Source organism: Vitis vinifera, chromosome 7 (genome assembly GCF_030704535.1).
Source record: "Vitis vinifera cultivar Pinot Noir 40024 chromosome 7, ASM3070453v1".
Lineage (NCBI taxonomy): Eukaryota > Viridiplantae > Streptophyta > Magnoliopsida > Vitales > Vitaceae > Vitis > Vitis vinifera.
The window spans coordinates 3,195,886-3,208,113 of NC_081811.1; the positions used below are offsets into that span (position 1 = coordinate 3,195,886).

The 12,228-nt window shown below is 32.7% G+C and overlaps 2 protein-coding genes across 2 annotated transcripts; both read left to right on the plus strand.

Moving 5' to 3' along the window:
- The first annotated feature begins 735 nt into the window (after window positions 1–735).
- LOC100249365 (glutathione S-transferase PARB) lies at window positions 736–1,793 on the plus strand. Its single transcript, XM_002268110.4, has 3 exons — window positions 736–1,026; window positions 1,132–1,180; window positions 1,259–1,793. The coding sequence occupies exons 1-3, from the start codon at window positions 781–783 to the stop codon at window positions 1,711–1,713; spliced, it is 750 nt and encodes a 249-aa protein (XP_002268146.2). The 5' UTR covers window positions 736–780; the 3' UTR covers window positions 1,714–1,793.
- Window positions 1,794–2,875: 1,082 nt separating this feature from the next.
- On the plus strand, window positions 2,876–3,970 carry LOC100252749 (glutathione S-transferase). The gene is made up of 3 exons (XM_002263426.5): window positions 2,876–3,074; window positions 3,196–3,244; window positions 3,333–3,970. The coding sequence occupies exons 1-3, from the start codon at window positions 2,931–2,933 to the stop codon at window positions 3,785–3,787; spliced, it is 648 nt and encodes a 215-aa protein (XP_002263462.2). The 5' UTR covers window positions 2,876–2,930; the 3' UTR covers window positions 3,788–3,970.
- The last annotated feature ends 8,258 nt before the right edge of the window (window positions 3,971–12,228 follow it).

The following is a 12,228-nucleotide window of genomic DNA, read 5'->3' on the forward strand; positions in this document are numbered from 1 at the left end:
TAATAATATATCCAACTAAAAAATGTATTTAATATTAAAACTATAATCTATTTAATGCATTCAATGATATAAAACAAATAATTATATATATTTATATTTTAAAAATATATATAAAATTATATAATAATAATCATCATCATAATCATCATCTCCATCTCCATCTTCTTCATCATCATTAAATCAGAGACAAGGATTCATTGTCCTATACCTAAAATTGGACAATTATGCTTTAGGGTTTTTAAAAAAATGTTATTGGTCCAAAGGATGCCAAAGATGTATAATTAATGTAAAGCATATGATATGTTACTCCTTGAAAACATAGGTATATACAAACATATTTCATTTTTGGACCTAATTATACATCTTTCGTATCTTTTTTATTTGTCGTTAGTAGCCATAATGGATGACTATCCCTTTAAAATTTTGACCACCCTTGTCCGGATGGTTTTTGCCATGCCCTTATTCATTCATTTAGATATTGTTTCACTCTTATAAAAAATATTCTAGTTTAGCACTTTCTTGGGATATGCAATTGCATTCAATTTCAAGGAACATCATGATATTTACCATCTTTTATGATTTGGAGGGTTGTGTTTGTTTATGATATCCTCCGAATCTGGCGAAATCCGAGGCATATGAACCAACCCCACCTCAATCATTCACCAACTTTTACTGTAATTTACTAATTTTGAGTCACGCTTTACCCTTCAATAAACTTTCCACTCTCATCGTCCTTCTACTCGTACACCTAATTCTTTACTGTCACACTTTAATTTAAACATGGAAGTAAATATCATACTTTTTTTGAGTGGCCGACTGACTAGGATCCTACTACCCTCCTCATTTCTCAAGCCTTTGTTTTACACTTCTACAGTGATGGCAGTCCGGAAAGTGTACGGAAGCCTAGACTCTCCGGCCACCTTGAAGGTCCTTGCATGTCTCTTCGAGCACCACCTGGACTTCGAGTTCGTCCCCGTCGATATCAGCGCCAGTGACAACAGAAAGAAACCCTTTCTCAACATGAGTGTAAAGCTTCATGGCTTTTTAGTTTTTACAGTAAAAATCACTGGATTTGCGTTTTCTTTTCCTTTCATTTCTTGAGAATTAAATTTTGTGCTTTGTGTTGAATAGCCCTTTGGTCAAGTTCCCGTGTTTGAAGACGGAGGCTATACACAATTCGGTAAGCCGCGTTGAATTTGCATTTCTAAGCAGAAAATTTATGGTGATATTAACAGAAAAAAGGGAAATGTGAGCGCAGAATCAAGGGCAATTGTAAGATCAATGGGGCATCAATATGGGAAGAAAGGAGAAGAGCTCGTCTTTTGGAATTCTCAGAAGCAAGCCGTTGTGTCCAACTGGATTGACGTCGAGGACCACAAGTTCGAGCCGCCGGCGCTGGAGCTCATTTCCGAGCTGCTAACCAAGCCCGGGAATGGCTTGGCTCCTGACTTAGCAGTGGTGGCCAAAGCTGAAGCCCAGCTAGCTAAAGTCCTGGACGTGTACGAGGCTCGGCTGGCTGAGTTCAAGTACTTGGCGGCTGACAACTACACCATTGCCGATGTACTTCACCTTCCCAACTTGCAGGCCCTCATGGAAACTCCGGCGAAGAAGCTTATAGAATCACGCGCTCGTGTCAGCGCGTGGTGCTCCGATATCTTGGCTCGACCTGCTTGGGCCAAGGTGGTGGAGATGAAGCTCAAGGCTCATGCTTAGCCGCTATGTTTTTTTTTTTTTTTTTTTTTTTTTGGGGGTCTCTCATAATAAATGGACTTTATTAAAATTTTCCTGTTGCATTTTATTTTTATTTTTTTGGGATGGTCTGATGAGGCTTCTGTTCCAAGGGTGGTAACCATAATCACAATGGGGATCCTAAAAATTAAACAAAAAGATTTCTTGTAAAAAAGAAAAATCAATAAAATTTTATTAAAAATCGAAATAATTTCAATATTTTTTAATCAAAATATTCAAAAAAAAAATTCTTAAAAAAGCTAAGAAACTTTTGTATATAACTGGTTTTATGTAATATTTTTGAGGAAAGAGACGTTAAGAAATGTTAAACACATCCATCATTTATTTATTTATTTATTTTTACATCCATTTTATTAAAAAATAAAAAGATAAACTCTTCATTGTCCCTCCTCAACTTGGAGCTCTAGCTTCTCGACCATATTTCAATAACAAAACTGTCACACTAGTCTTCCATTTATGTCATATAAAGTGGTAAGGTAGCAGTCTGCAATCACGAATGGGCGGAGCCCTAGGGATAGAGCAGAATCCATAGCATGATTTCTGAAAGTCACATGCAGATAACAATATAAAAGTAAGTGTCTGCCTCAGTGGCTGGGATTTTGTGACTATCAAAACAGGTGCTTGGATTTTGTGAATCATAAATATAAAATGTGGGGGATGCCACCCACATTGGAAAATGACAACCCTCGACCCTCGTGGTCTTGATTTTTGGATATAAATACAGAATATTATATATTTAACTGAGCAAGAAGAAGGAGAACAGATGTATTTGTTCAGGTTGCCTGCCCTTCAAACTAGCTACCCCATGCCATCAGGGCATATCTATGCAAAGAGAGGACGGTTAGCTGCAACCCTAAGATTACTACCAGTCCATATGCCTGTTTTATATTCATATATAGAATTGCCAAACTCCCCATAACAAATAGTATAGAGAACTGGCCAGTAAAAGACAATAATGGAGAAGCCTTATGGTAAAGTTTGATCCATCTTCAGCTGTAGATATCCCTTTGTGTTCTTTTTATGGTTTTGACTTTGATCACCAGTAAAGGTTTTTTTTAATAACATTTTAAAAATTAATAAATTATGATGGAGCTTATGGTTAATTTTATTTGCTGTGGAACCCATTGAACGTCTATAAGAAAGGTCATTTTCCAACTCATCCTGTCTGATGCGAGGCAGTCATGGCTGTTCGGAAACTGTATGGAGCCCTTGATTCCCCTTCCACCATGCGAGCCCTGGCTTCTCTTTTCGAGCACGACGTCGAGTTTGAGCTCATTCCCGTCGACTTCCAGGCCGGAGAGCTCAAAAAGATGCCTTCCCTCTCCGTAAGTGTATAAACTCCCCTAACTCCTCATCACTTTCTTCTTTCTGACCAAGCATCAAATTGGAATCACAATTCTCTCTTTCTAACAATTGTTTTATGCTCCTTTCCTTGATCGGCAACAGCCCTTTGGCGAGCTTCCGGTCTTTCAAGAGGGGGACTTGACTCTTTTCGGTAATGCTTTTTACACATTATCCTCTCCGGCATGGTTGCCTGGAACAAAGAGTGAAAATCTTGACAACAGGACTGTGTTTTCTTTCAGAGTCGAGGACGATCATGAGGTACATATCGCATGAGTATGGGAAGCGTGGGGAAGAGCAGGTTTACGAGATACCGAAGCTGCAAGGAATAGCGGCGGCATGGATAGATGTTGAGGACCACCAGTTCGATCCTCCAGCTTCAAAGCTGATATGGGAGCTGGTTTTCAAGCCCCAGAAGGGTCTGCCGACGGATGAAGGTGTGGTGGAAGAAGAAGAGGCGAAGCTAGTGAAGGTGTTGGATGTGTACGAAGAGAGGCTCAGCAATTCCGTCTTCTTGGGAGGAGATAAGTTCACTTCAGCTGATCTGACTCACATCCCATCCTTGTACTTGTTGATGAAGACTCCGGTGAAGCGGCTGTTCGAGGAGCGGCCTCGTGTGAGGGCTTGGTACAGGGGCGTCATGTCCAGGCCAGGCTGGGAAAAGATGGTGGAGATGGTTGAGAAAGTTCGAGCTTAGGGAGCTTTTGAAACAATTACCTGAGATTCTTCTTCTTCTTCTAGCATTGCTTGATCCATTCTCATCGGATTCTCCCAGCTTTTGGACTGGTATGATTGTTTGTATTATTGTGCTCCAGGGACAGTACTGAACTTTTCTGCTTTATAAGTCCATTTAATTTAAAGGTACAATTATGCTTTTCAATTTGATAATTAAGGTAACCAAATCCAACCATACTATGATAAAGATACGAGACAGTAATTGATAAAAATACCAACTTGACTCATTTTTATTTTTATTATATTATTTATCATTATTCTTTCTTATTTAATAAATTTTAGATTTTTCATTATTTTTTTAAACTCTTTTATAAATAATTGAAAAATTAATATTATTTATGAAATATTATAGATTATGAGTCATTCATTTATTTTTCTTATCACTCACGAATTATGCATATATGTCATACATTTTATTATGAAAATTTCAATACTTTATCCAATAATGATATTTGAGGAAAATTTTTTTGACCATAAGTCATCCACCATTTTCTTAATTAAACCATTAGAAATATGGTTAAATACTCCTACATGGACACATAACTTAAGAGAGATATGAAATTTGTGTCATTATACAAGGATATTACACTAACTATACAAGGGAATTATACTAATTGTACAAATGTGTACAAAATTACCATTTGTGAATTATTTTAATTAATTCTAAACCACTTGTAAACATTTATACAAAGATAGATATCATGTTTTGCCCCTTCAAACCTTCATCTATGGGTTGCAAAGTAGAATTATCCTTCCTCACTTTAATCGTAGCTCTTCTTTCATAACTAAGACCATACCTCCCATTTGAGAGAGGGACTTCCTTCTTCTAGAAGTAGCAAAAGAGGCTGACAGAAACAAATAGCATAGAGGGCAACAAGCAGTTCATCTGCCATCCTGAGCAAAACTAGCTGAGGACTAACTTGAATTGCAGAGATTGAACTGAAAGATAAATCTGTCAAGCTGTAAATGATACCATGAATGATGAATTTTCCATGAAAGTTTTTGAGAAAGAAAATTTCTTTCACATTTCCTGGAAAGTTGCAGGCTGCTTCAACTTTTACTTCCCTGCATGATCATCTGCCATGGACTTGACTCAAGAGTGAGTCTCCCCATGGTCCACAGAGGATTAATTAATGGTGTGTCTCAACCATGGAATTTTAGTGTGCATCTCCTAGAAACTACTGCAGATTCCCAACCGTGCAGATATGGATCCAAAGGGGCTCTCACGGCTTTAAAACATGTTTATGGGGTTAAAAGGAGTTCATACTTATATAACGTCGAGAACTTTCCCCTATATGGGATATCACAAATACGCCTCATGCAAACACAATATTATCGTTGTGTCTCATGGAATTACGGGACCAAACAAACGAACACCCACTACTAGATCAAACAAATTCTCATACCGAATTTAGGAATCGATTTTGATACCATTTATAACGATCAACTTCTAATCGTGTAGATATTGTCCTTTTTAAATCCAAAGAAATCTTGCGGCTTTAAAATACGTCTATAAAATTAAAAGGAGTTTATATTTATATAATGTCAGAAACTTTTTTTCTTATCCTTGATAGGATGTCACAACTAGAATGATTCTAATTCTACATTATTATAATAAAAGAAAAATTAACATATTCATGGTTGAAGTTTTGGGGTATGCATGCAAAATCAAGGGCCATCACACAATACACTGCCCACGAGTACGCGTCAAAGGGGACCCAACTGATATTCCCATATCCAACAGAAATGGCTATCATGTCAGTATGGATGGAGGTGGAGGCGCACCAGTTCGACCCTCTTGCGTCCAAGCTGCATGACGAGCTGGCTGTGTAGCCCACCCACACCTCGACCATTGACAAAGCTGCAGTGGAGGAGCTAGAAACCAAATTGGCCAAGGTTTTGGATGTGTACAAGGGTCGTTTGGCCGACCAGGTTATTCAAGATGTTTTTAATTTTGAAAAAAAATCTTATTATATATACATTTTCTTATTAAAACAAAATGTGTAAGTCCACCGTCTCCACAACTTTATTGGTATCATGTGGGGCATAAGTCTAAAAATCTCTGGGAAAGATTTGGACATTTGCAATACATGTGTCCCTCTCTTTTTTTGTCTTTTCCGCTTTGTTTTTTGCCCTTCACATCTTCTAATTACAAGCCTAGTTGGAGAAATACTTAAATGAAATATTTTTTTACTCCATGATTTAAAGGTGTTTGGTTTTTTTTTGCTTTTCATTTAAAACAATTTGCTTTCAAACTTTAAATTATTTATTTTTCTACTTTTTCATAATTTATTATAAACTTTTTATTAAATAAAAAAAGCAACATATTGATTTATTTTTTACTTTTTAATACTTAATAGAAATAAAATATTTAAAAAACAAACAACTTAATATTTAATATTATTAAAAATTAAAATTTTATTTAGAATTAAATAAAAAAACAAACATCATTTTAAACTTAATTAGTAACTGTTTTAGAAAATAATTTTTTAGAATAGTTTTAAAAAACATGCTTTTCTATTTTTTTTTTTGAAGAATAAAAAATTATTTTTAAAAACAATTATGAAAAAGGCCTTTAGATTTTACTCATTCATATCTTATTTTACTAAATTTTATTACTTCAAAAAAGATAGTTTTTTTTGTTTTAGAGGACAAAAAATTGTTCTCAAAATCAAATACCAAACATACCCTTAGATTTTACTAATTCTTCCCTTATCTCACTAAATTTTCTCATTACAAAAAGGAAGGGATAAATTAATTAGAATTTTTGTTAAATTCATATATAAGCCTTGTAAAGTAACTAAAATTTTTGCTAAATTCAAATAAAAGCATAAATATCAACAAAAGTTAAGGATACAACTTATCCGAAAATACAAAAATATTGGTTGTTACATTTTATCTAAATAAAAAATATATATAGAATGAAATTCTAAAAAAAAAAAAAAGAAATTTATCAAAACTCATATAAAATGTTGAAAAAAATTCAATAAATAATAAATTAAGTAGTAGTACATACACTAATGCGGTTTTAAAAAACAATATTTATATAGTAAAAAATTTGTAATATTGAATAATAATATGAATAATTAAAAACATGTTTTTATATAGGGATAACTGATCAAAAGGGACAAAAATCCCTTAATATTGTAAAACTAACCCCCCACTTTTAATAGCCTCCAAAATGACCCAATTCGAATAAAAATGCCCCTTAGCTACATGAACTCCTTTTTCCCTCCCATTCTAATTTTATTTCCCTTCATTCACCTCTTTTTTATTCTTTCTTCCATTTTCTCCTTTTTTTTCATTTTCTCCTGTTATTCCGTTTCCTTTTTTTTAATGCATTTCTTCAAGTCTCACACAGTTTCTCTTCAGATTTCTTCAACTTAAAGCGCTTTAAGTTGTGGTTGGATAAACAATGTACGCTTATTTTTATTTTTCTATATTTTTTTCTTTCATGTTTTATTTATTGAATATTTTCAAACATTTAATGAGATGTAGTAAATATTTAAATAAGTTTAAAATTGTTATAATTTTTTTAATATCATTTACAACCATGAAAAAATGGATTAAAATAAGGAAGCAATTAGCTTAAAAAGTGTAGTGTGGAGAAACATTGTCCATATGGAAAAATCAAATGATGGTAAGTAATAAAACTTATGGAATTTTATGATGGTTTTGGTATTGTTTGCATATTTGTTCTTTATATAGATGTAAATATATGTGTTAATAGGGTTTTGATATAATATATAAAATTATCTTTTTTAGTTATATATCAAAACCTTACGGATATTAAGTTGAACTTGACGTAAGTTAAGATTGTATATAGTTATTTTATAGTAATATTATATTATTGTTATTTTATTTAATTATACTCAATTTGAGTTGAATCATTTGCAAATTACCCTTGACATTAAATGAATTACAACATAACCAATCTTTTAGTAATAAATATATTTTTATTGTTTAAAATAGTTTAGAGTTACAATGTCTGAATTTATTTAATAACTATATACATTGTATTTCTATAGCATTATTGGTATTATTTGAAGTAATAAAGATGATTAATAATGTTATTTATTTGTTGTTTATTAAAAAAATAAATATGTGTAATGAAATAATATGTATTTAATAATGAATGAGTTTTTTAAAATTAATACCTACTTATTGGTGCTAATGCTATGAGGTAACTAAAAAATATTCTAATATTGTTTGTTGATGCCACTAATTGAATTATTTTGTTATTTTAGTGGTTGTTGAAGTAGGAATAATGCTTTTATATGAAGGAGAATGGGTATGAGATGGAAATGTTTCTATTTCGAAGGAAGTCAAGGTAAAGGCATTGAGATCCCGAAAACTATATCATATAAAGAGTTATTAGAGGTTGTTCATCATATTCTGAAGCTAGATCCAACAAATTGTTTTCTTTCAATGAAGTGTGTATTCAATGCCAACATACCCACAAGTCCTATACAACTAACTGATGATGGGGATGTGAAATTCTTTATTAGTTTAAATTGTACAAATGGTAAGCTGCCTGTTCCATTGTGCATCACAGTTGAAAAGAGAATTGATAATCACAATCAGAAATCAATTTGCAATTCTTATTTCGAATGTCATATGTCTTCTGAGATTGATAAAGAATTGAATGGGGACTCAATGTTGATGCATAAAAGTAGACACATTCATTGTGATTTAGTTGAAACTCTTACTGTTGATGGTGAAAATGGACCAAGATTTCAAAATGAGTCACTTGAAGGGTATAAAGTTCATGATTGGAACATGAACGAGACTACAATTAATGAGGAGGATTATAGGATGAATACTAACCCTACTAATGATAAGCAAGTGACCCAAATTGGCTCATTCAGAACTGTTTCAGCTCAGAGTGCAGAAATCTTGACCATGATTGATACAAATGATGGTTTCATACATGACAATCCCACTATAATCGAAGATGTAGCAAATGAAAGACAAAACATGATGCAACAACCTATAGTTAGTGGAATTAGTGATGACCATCTAGAAGAGCACCAAATATACTCAAGTAAGAAAGAATTACAAAGGAAGTTGTATATGATGGCTCTGAAAAGGAAGTTTGAGTTCAAAACAACTAAATCCACTACTAAGTTGTTGCTTGTTGAATGTTTTGATAAAGAATGCAAGTGGCGAGTTCGTGTTACCAAGTTAGGGGTTTCCAATATGTTTCAAATAATGAAATTCTATTCAACACACACTTGTCGGTTAGATATGATGTCTCGTGACAATCGACATGCAAGTAGTTGGTTGATTGGTGAGAGTACATAAGTTGTTCCATGATGCTGCCCATGCTTATCGTGTTTCAGAGTTTAATTTTATATTTGGGCAACTAGAGATGATTGACCCAAGAGCAGTAAGATATTTGATGGATATAGGAGTTGATCAATGGGCATGTTCATATTCTACCGGAAAAAGATATAATATCATGACGACAGGGATCGTTCAAAGCCTTAATACTGTGTTGAAAAATGCTAGAGATCTTCTGGTTTTGTAATTGGTTGAAGAATTGAGAAACTTACTTCAAAAATGGTTTGTGACTCATCAACAACAAGCAATGTCAATATCAACTGAACTTACCATGTGGGCTGATGGAGAACTTCATTCGAGGTATAATATGTCAGCAACATATCTAGTGGAAGCTATCAACTCCAAGAAGTGTAATGTTAACTATGTCGGCATTAGTGCTCAAGTGAATTTAGACACTTGTTCATGCACATGTCGACAATTTGATCTTAATCATATTCCATGTGCACATGTTATTACTGCTTGTAGATTTTACAACATTTCATGTTACCCTTTGTGCTCCAAGTATTTTACTACTAAAACATTGTTATCTTCATATTCAGAGTGTATTTATCCAACTGGAAATGAAATAGATTGGGTGGTACCTAATCATATTCATGACAAAGTTGTGTTACCACCTAAAATGAGACACCCAATAGGAAGACCAAGGAAAGTAAGAATGCCTTTTGGTGGAGAGGGCAAACGCACATCTCGTTGTAGTCAATGTGGTCAATATGGGCATAATCGGAAAACATGCAAACGACCAATCCCTTGATATCATGATAGCTTTGGCACTCTATGAACTTACATGGAATGAAAATTGTAATAGTGAGTTTTTTTGTTTTTTTGGTACCCATGTGAACGGAAATGTAAGTTACTTTTTTTGTATAAGGTGATAGGATAAGCACATAGATGAATATTGTAATAATGATCCTTTTTTTTTGCATACCCATAGAAATGGAGATATTTGTTACTTTTGTACATATATGTTATGATGAGTTATGTATAAAGTATGAATGAAAATTGCATGTTTATTCTCAAACTATGGACTCAACTGTTCTCACGTTTATTGATAAGGAACTTGACAATAATTAAGTTCAGGTTTTGTTTGAGGACTGTAGACTTAACTACCTTCAAGTTTGTACATAAAACAATTTGACAATGGTTAAGTTCAGGTTTTGTCTAAAGACTATTGACTTAATTGCCTTCAAGTTGATACATAAAACAACTTAACAGTAGTTAAGTTCAGGTTTTGTCTAAAGACTATGGACTTAAATACCTTCAAGTTTATATATAAAATAACTTGACAATAATTAAGTTCAGGTTTTGTTTAAAGACTGTGAACTTAACTACCTTCAAGTTTGTACATAAAACAACTTGACAATAGTTAAGTTCAAGTTTTGCCTAAAGACTGTGGACTTAACTACCTTCAAGTTTGCACACATAACAACTTGACAACAATCAAGTTTAGTTTAAAAGGTCAATTGTATACATAACTATTGAACAACATTCATCAAAATATCCAAGTATATATATCAAGTTGTCCAACTACATTTATCAAAATGTCTAACTACATATATGACGCTATCCAATTACATATAACAAACCATCCAACTACATTATTAAAATGTGAAATATCAACATGAATTCATTACATAGGCAAGTATTTCATATAAAATAACTCTGCTGCCATCTTTTCCGAAAACCAGTCCATTCGAGCACTTGTTAATGACTTCAATGGATGGTTGTGCATTAAGTATTCAACATATTTGATAACAAACATGCCACAATCACCACTGCATGGTACACAGATAATCAATGTTAGGACTATTATTAAAGATTAAGTGTATAAGATATGAAAGTAAATTTAAGATCACTTACTCATTTTCCTATTGAGGAATATCTTGCAGTCGTTCAATTTCCCATTCTTGGTAGTTAACTTTTGTGTTACCATGAAACCCATAATATGCTATTGCATTTAATATATGCGACAACAATTTGGCTAATGGTTTAATGGCAACTTGCAATCTTGCATTATTATTGATGCCCATCAATGAGTCATATACATATATAATCCTTCGATGAAGGTGGACAACTCCTAATACCCAATGACTAGCTCGAACATTGATGGGGACATACACAATGTCAACATCATGCCATTTGACATAATAAAAAGGTTGCAAACCATTGGCATAATCAATAAGAATGTCATTCTCTGGTAATTTGAATTGGTTCCATTTCTTGCCATGCTTAATCCATCTTGCTTGAGCATTTTGCTACATAGAATAAAGTTAACATACATAAATAAATAACCAAGATCATAAAATTCATTATTACAAAAAATTAAAAATGATAACTAAAATTCAAACTACACATACCCAAAACATAGTATCCACTGTGGTAAACTTTTGGGAAAAAAGATGAGGATTTTCTATTTGCCACTTCCGGAAAAAGAAGAAGGCAACATCAATGTGCTAACAATTACAACCTGTTTATTCTAGTGTTTATTGAAATTTGAAACAAAACCAAACCATTTTGAAATTGCAACCTGTTGACAATGAACTTGATAACAGTTAAGTTCAGTTTTTTCTTAACATATATATTTAAATCAAAATTCTAAATATTTTGATAAAATAATTTCATAAAAATTATATTCAAATACATTATAAATTCATAACAAATAACTTCATTACACAAAATTTCAAAACCTTTTGATGGTAAACTTGATAGTAGTTAAGTTTAGTTTTTTCTAATCATTCAAATATTGCTTTAAACCTTGAACTATAACCTCACTGAGAAAATTTTCAACAACTAGATTATCAATTCATGAAAAATAAATTCATAAAAAAAAGGATAATCGATTAAAAGGGATAAATTTTTAAAAAAAAATTAAAAATCAAAATTTCAAGTAGAAAATTAATGCTTACTGAATCAGTTGATTTCTTCTCATTTTTTTATGACGATAACGAGGTTTCAAAACCTTCATTTCTTTCATTTCTCTTTTTTCCCAAAATTTTATACCTCTTTTGTTTCGTATTTTTCATCACCGAATTTTTTTCTTCCTCCATTTTCATGAACTGAATC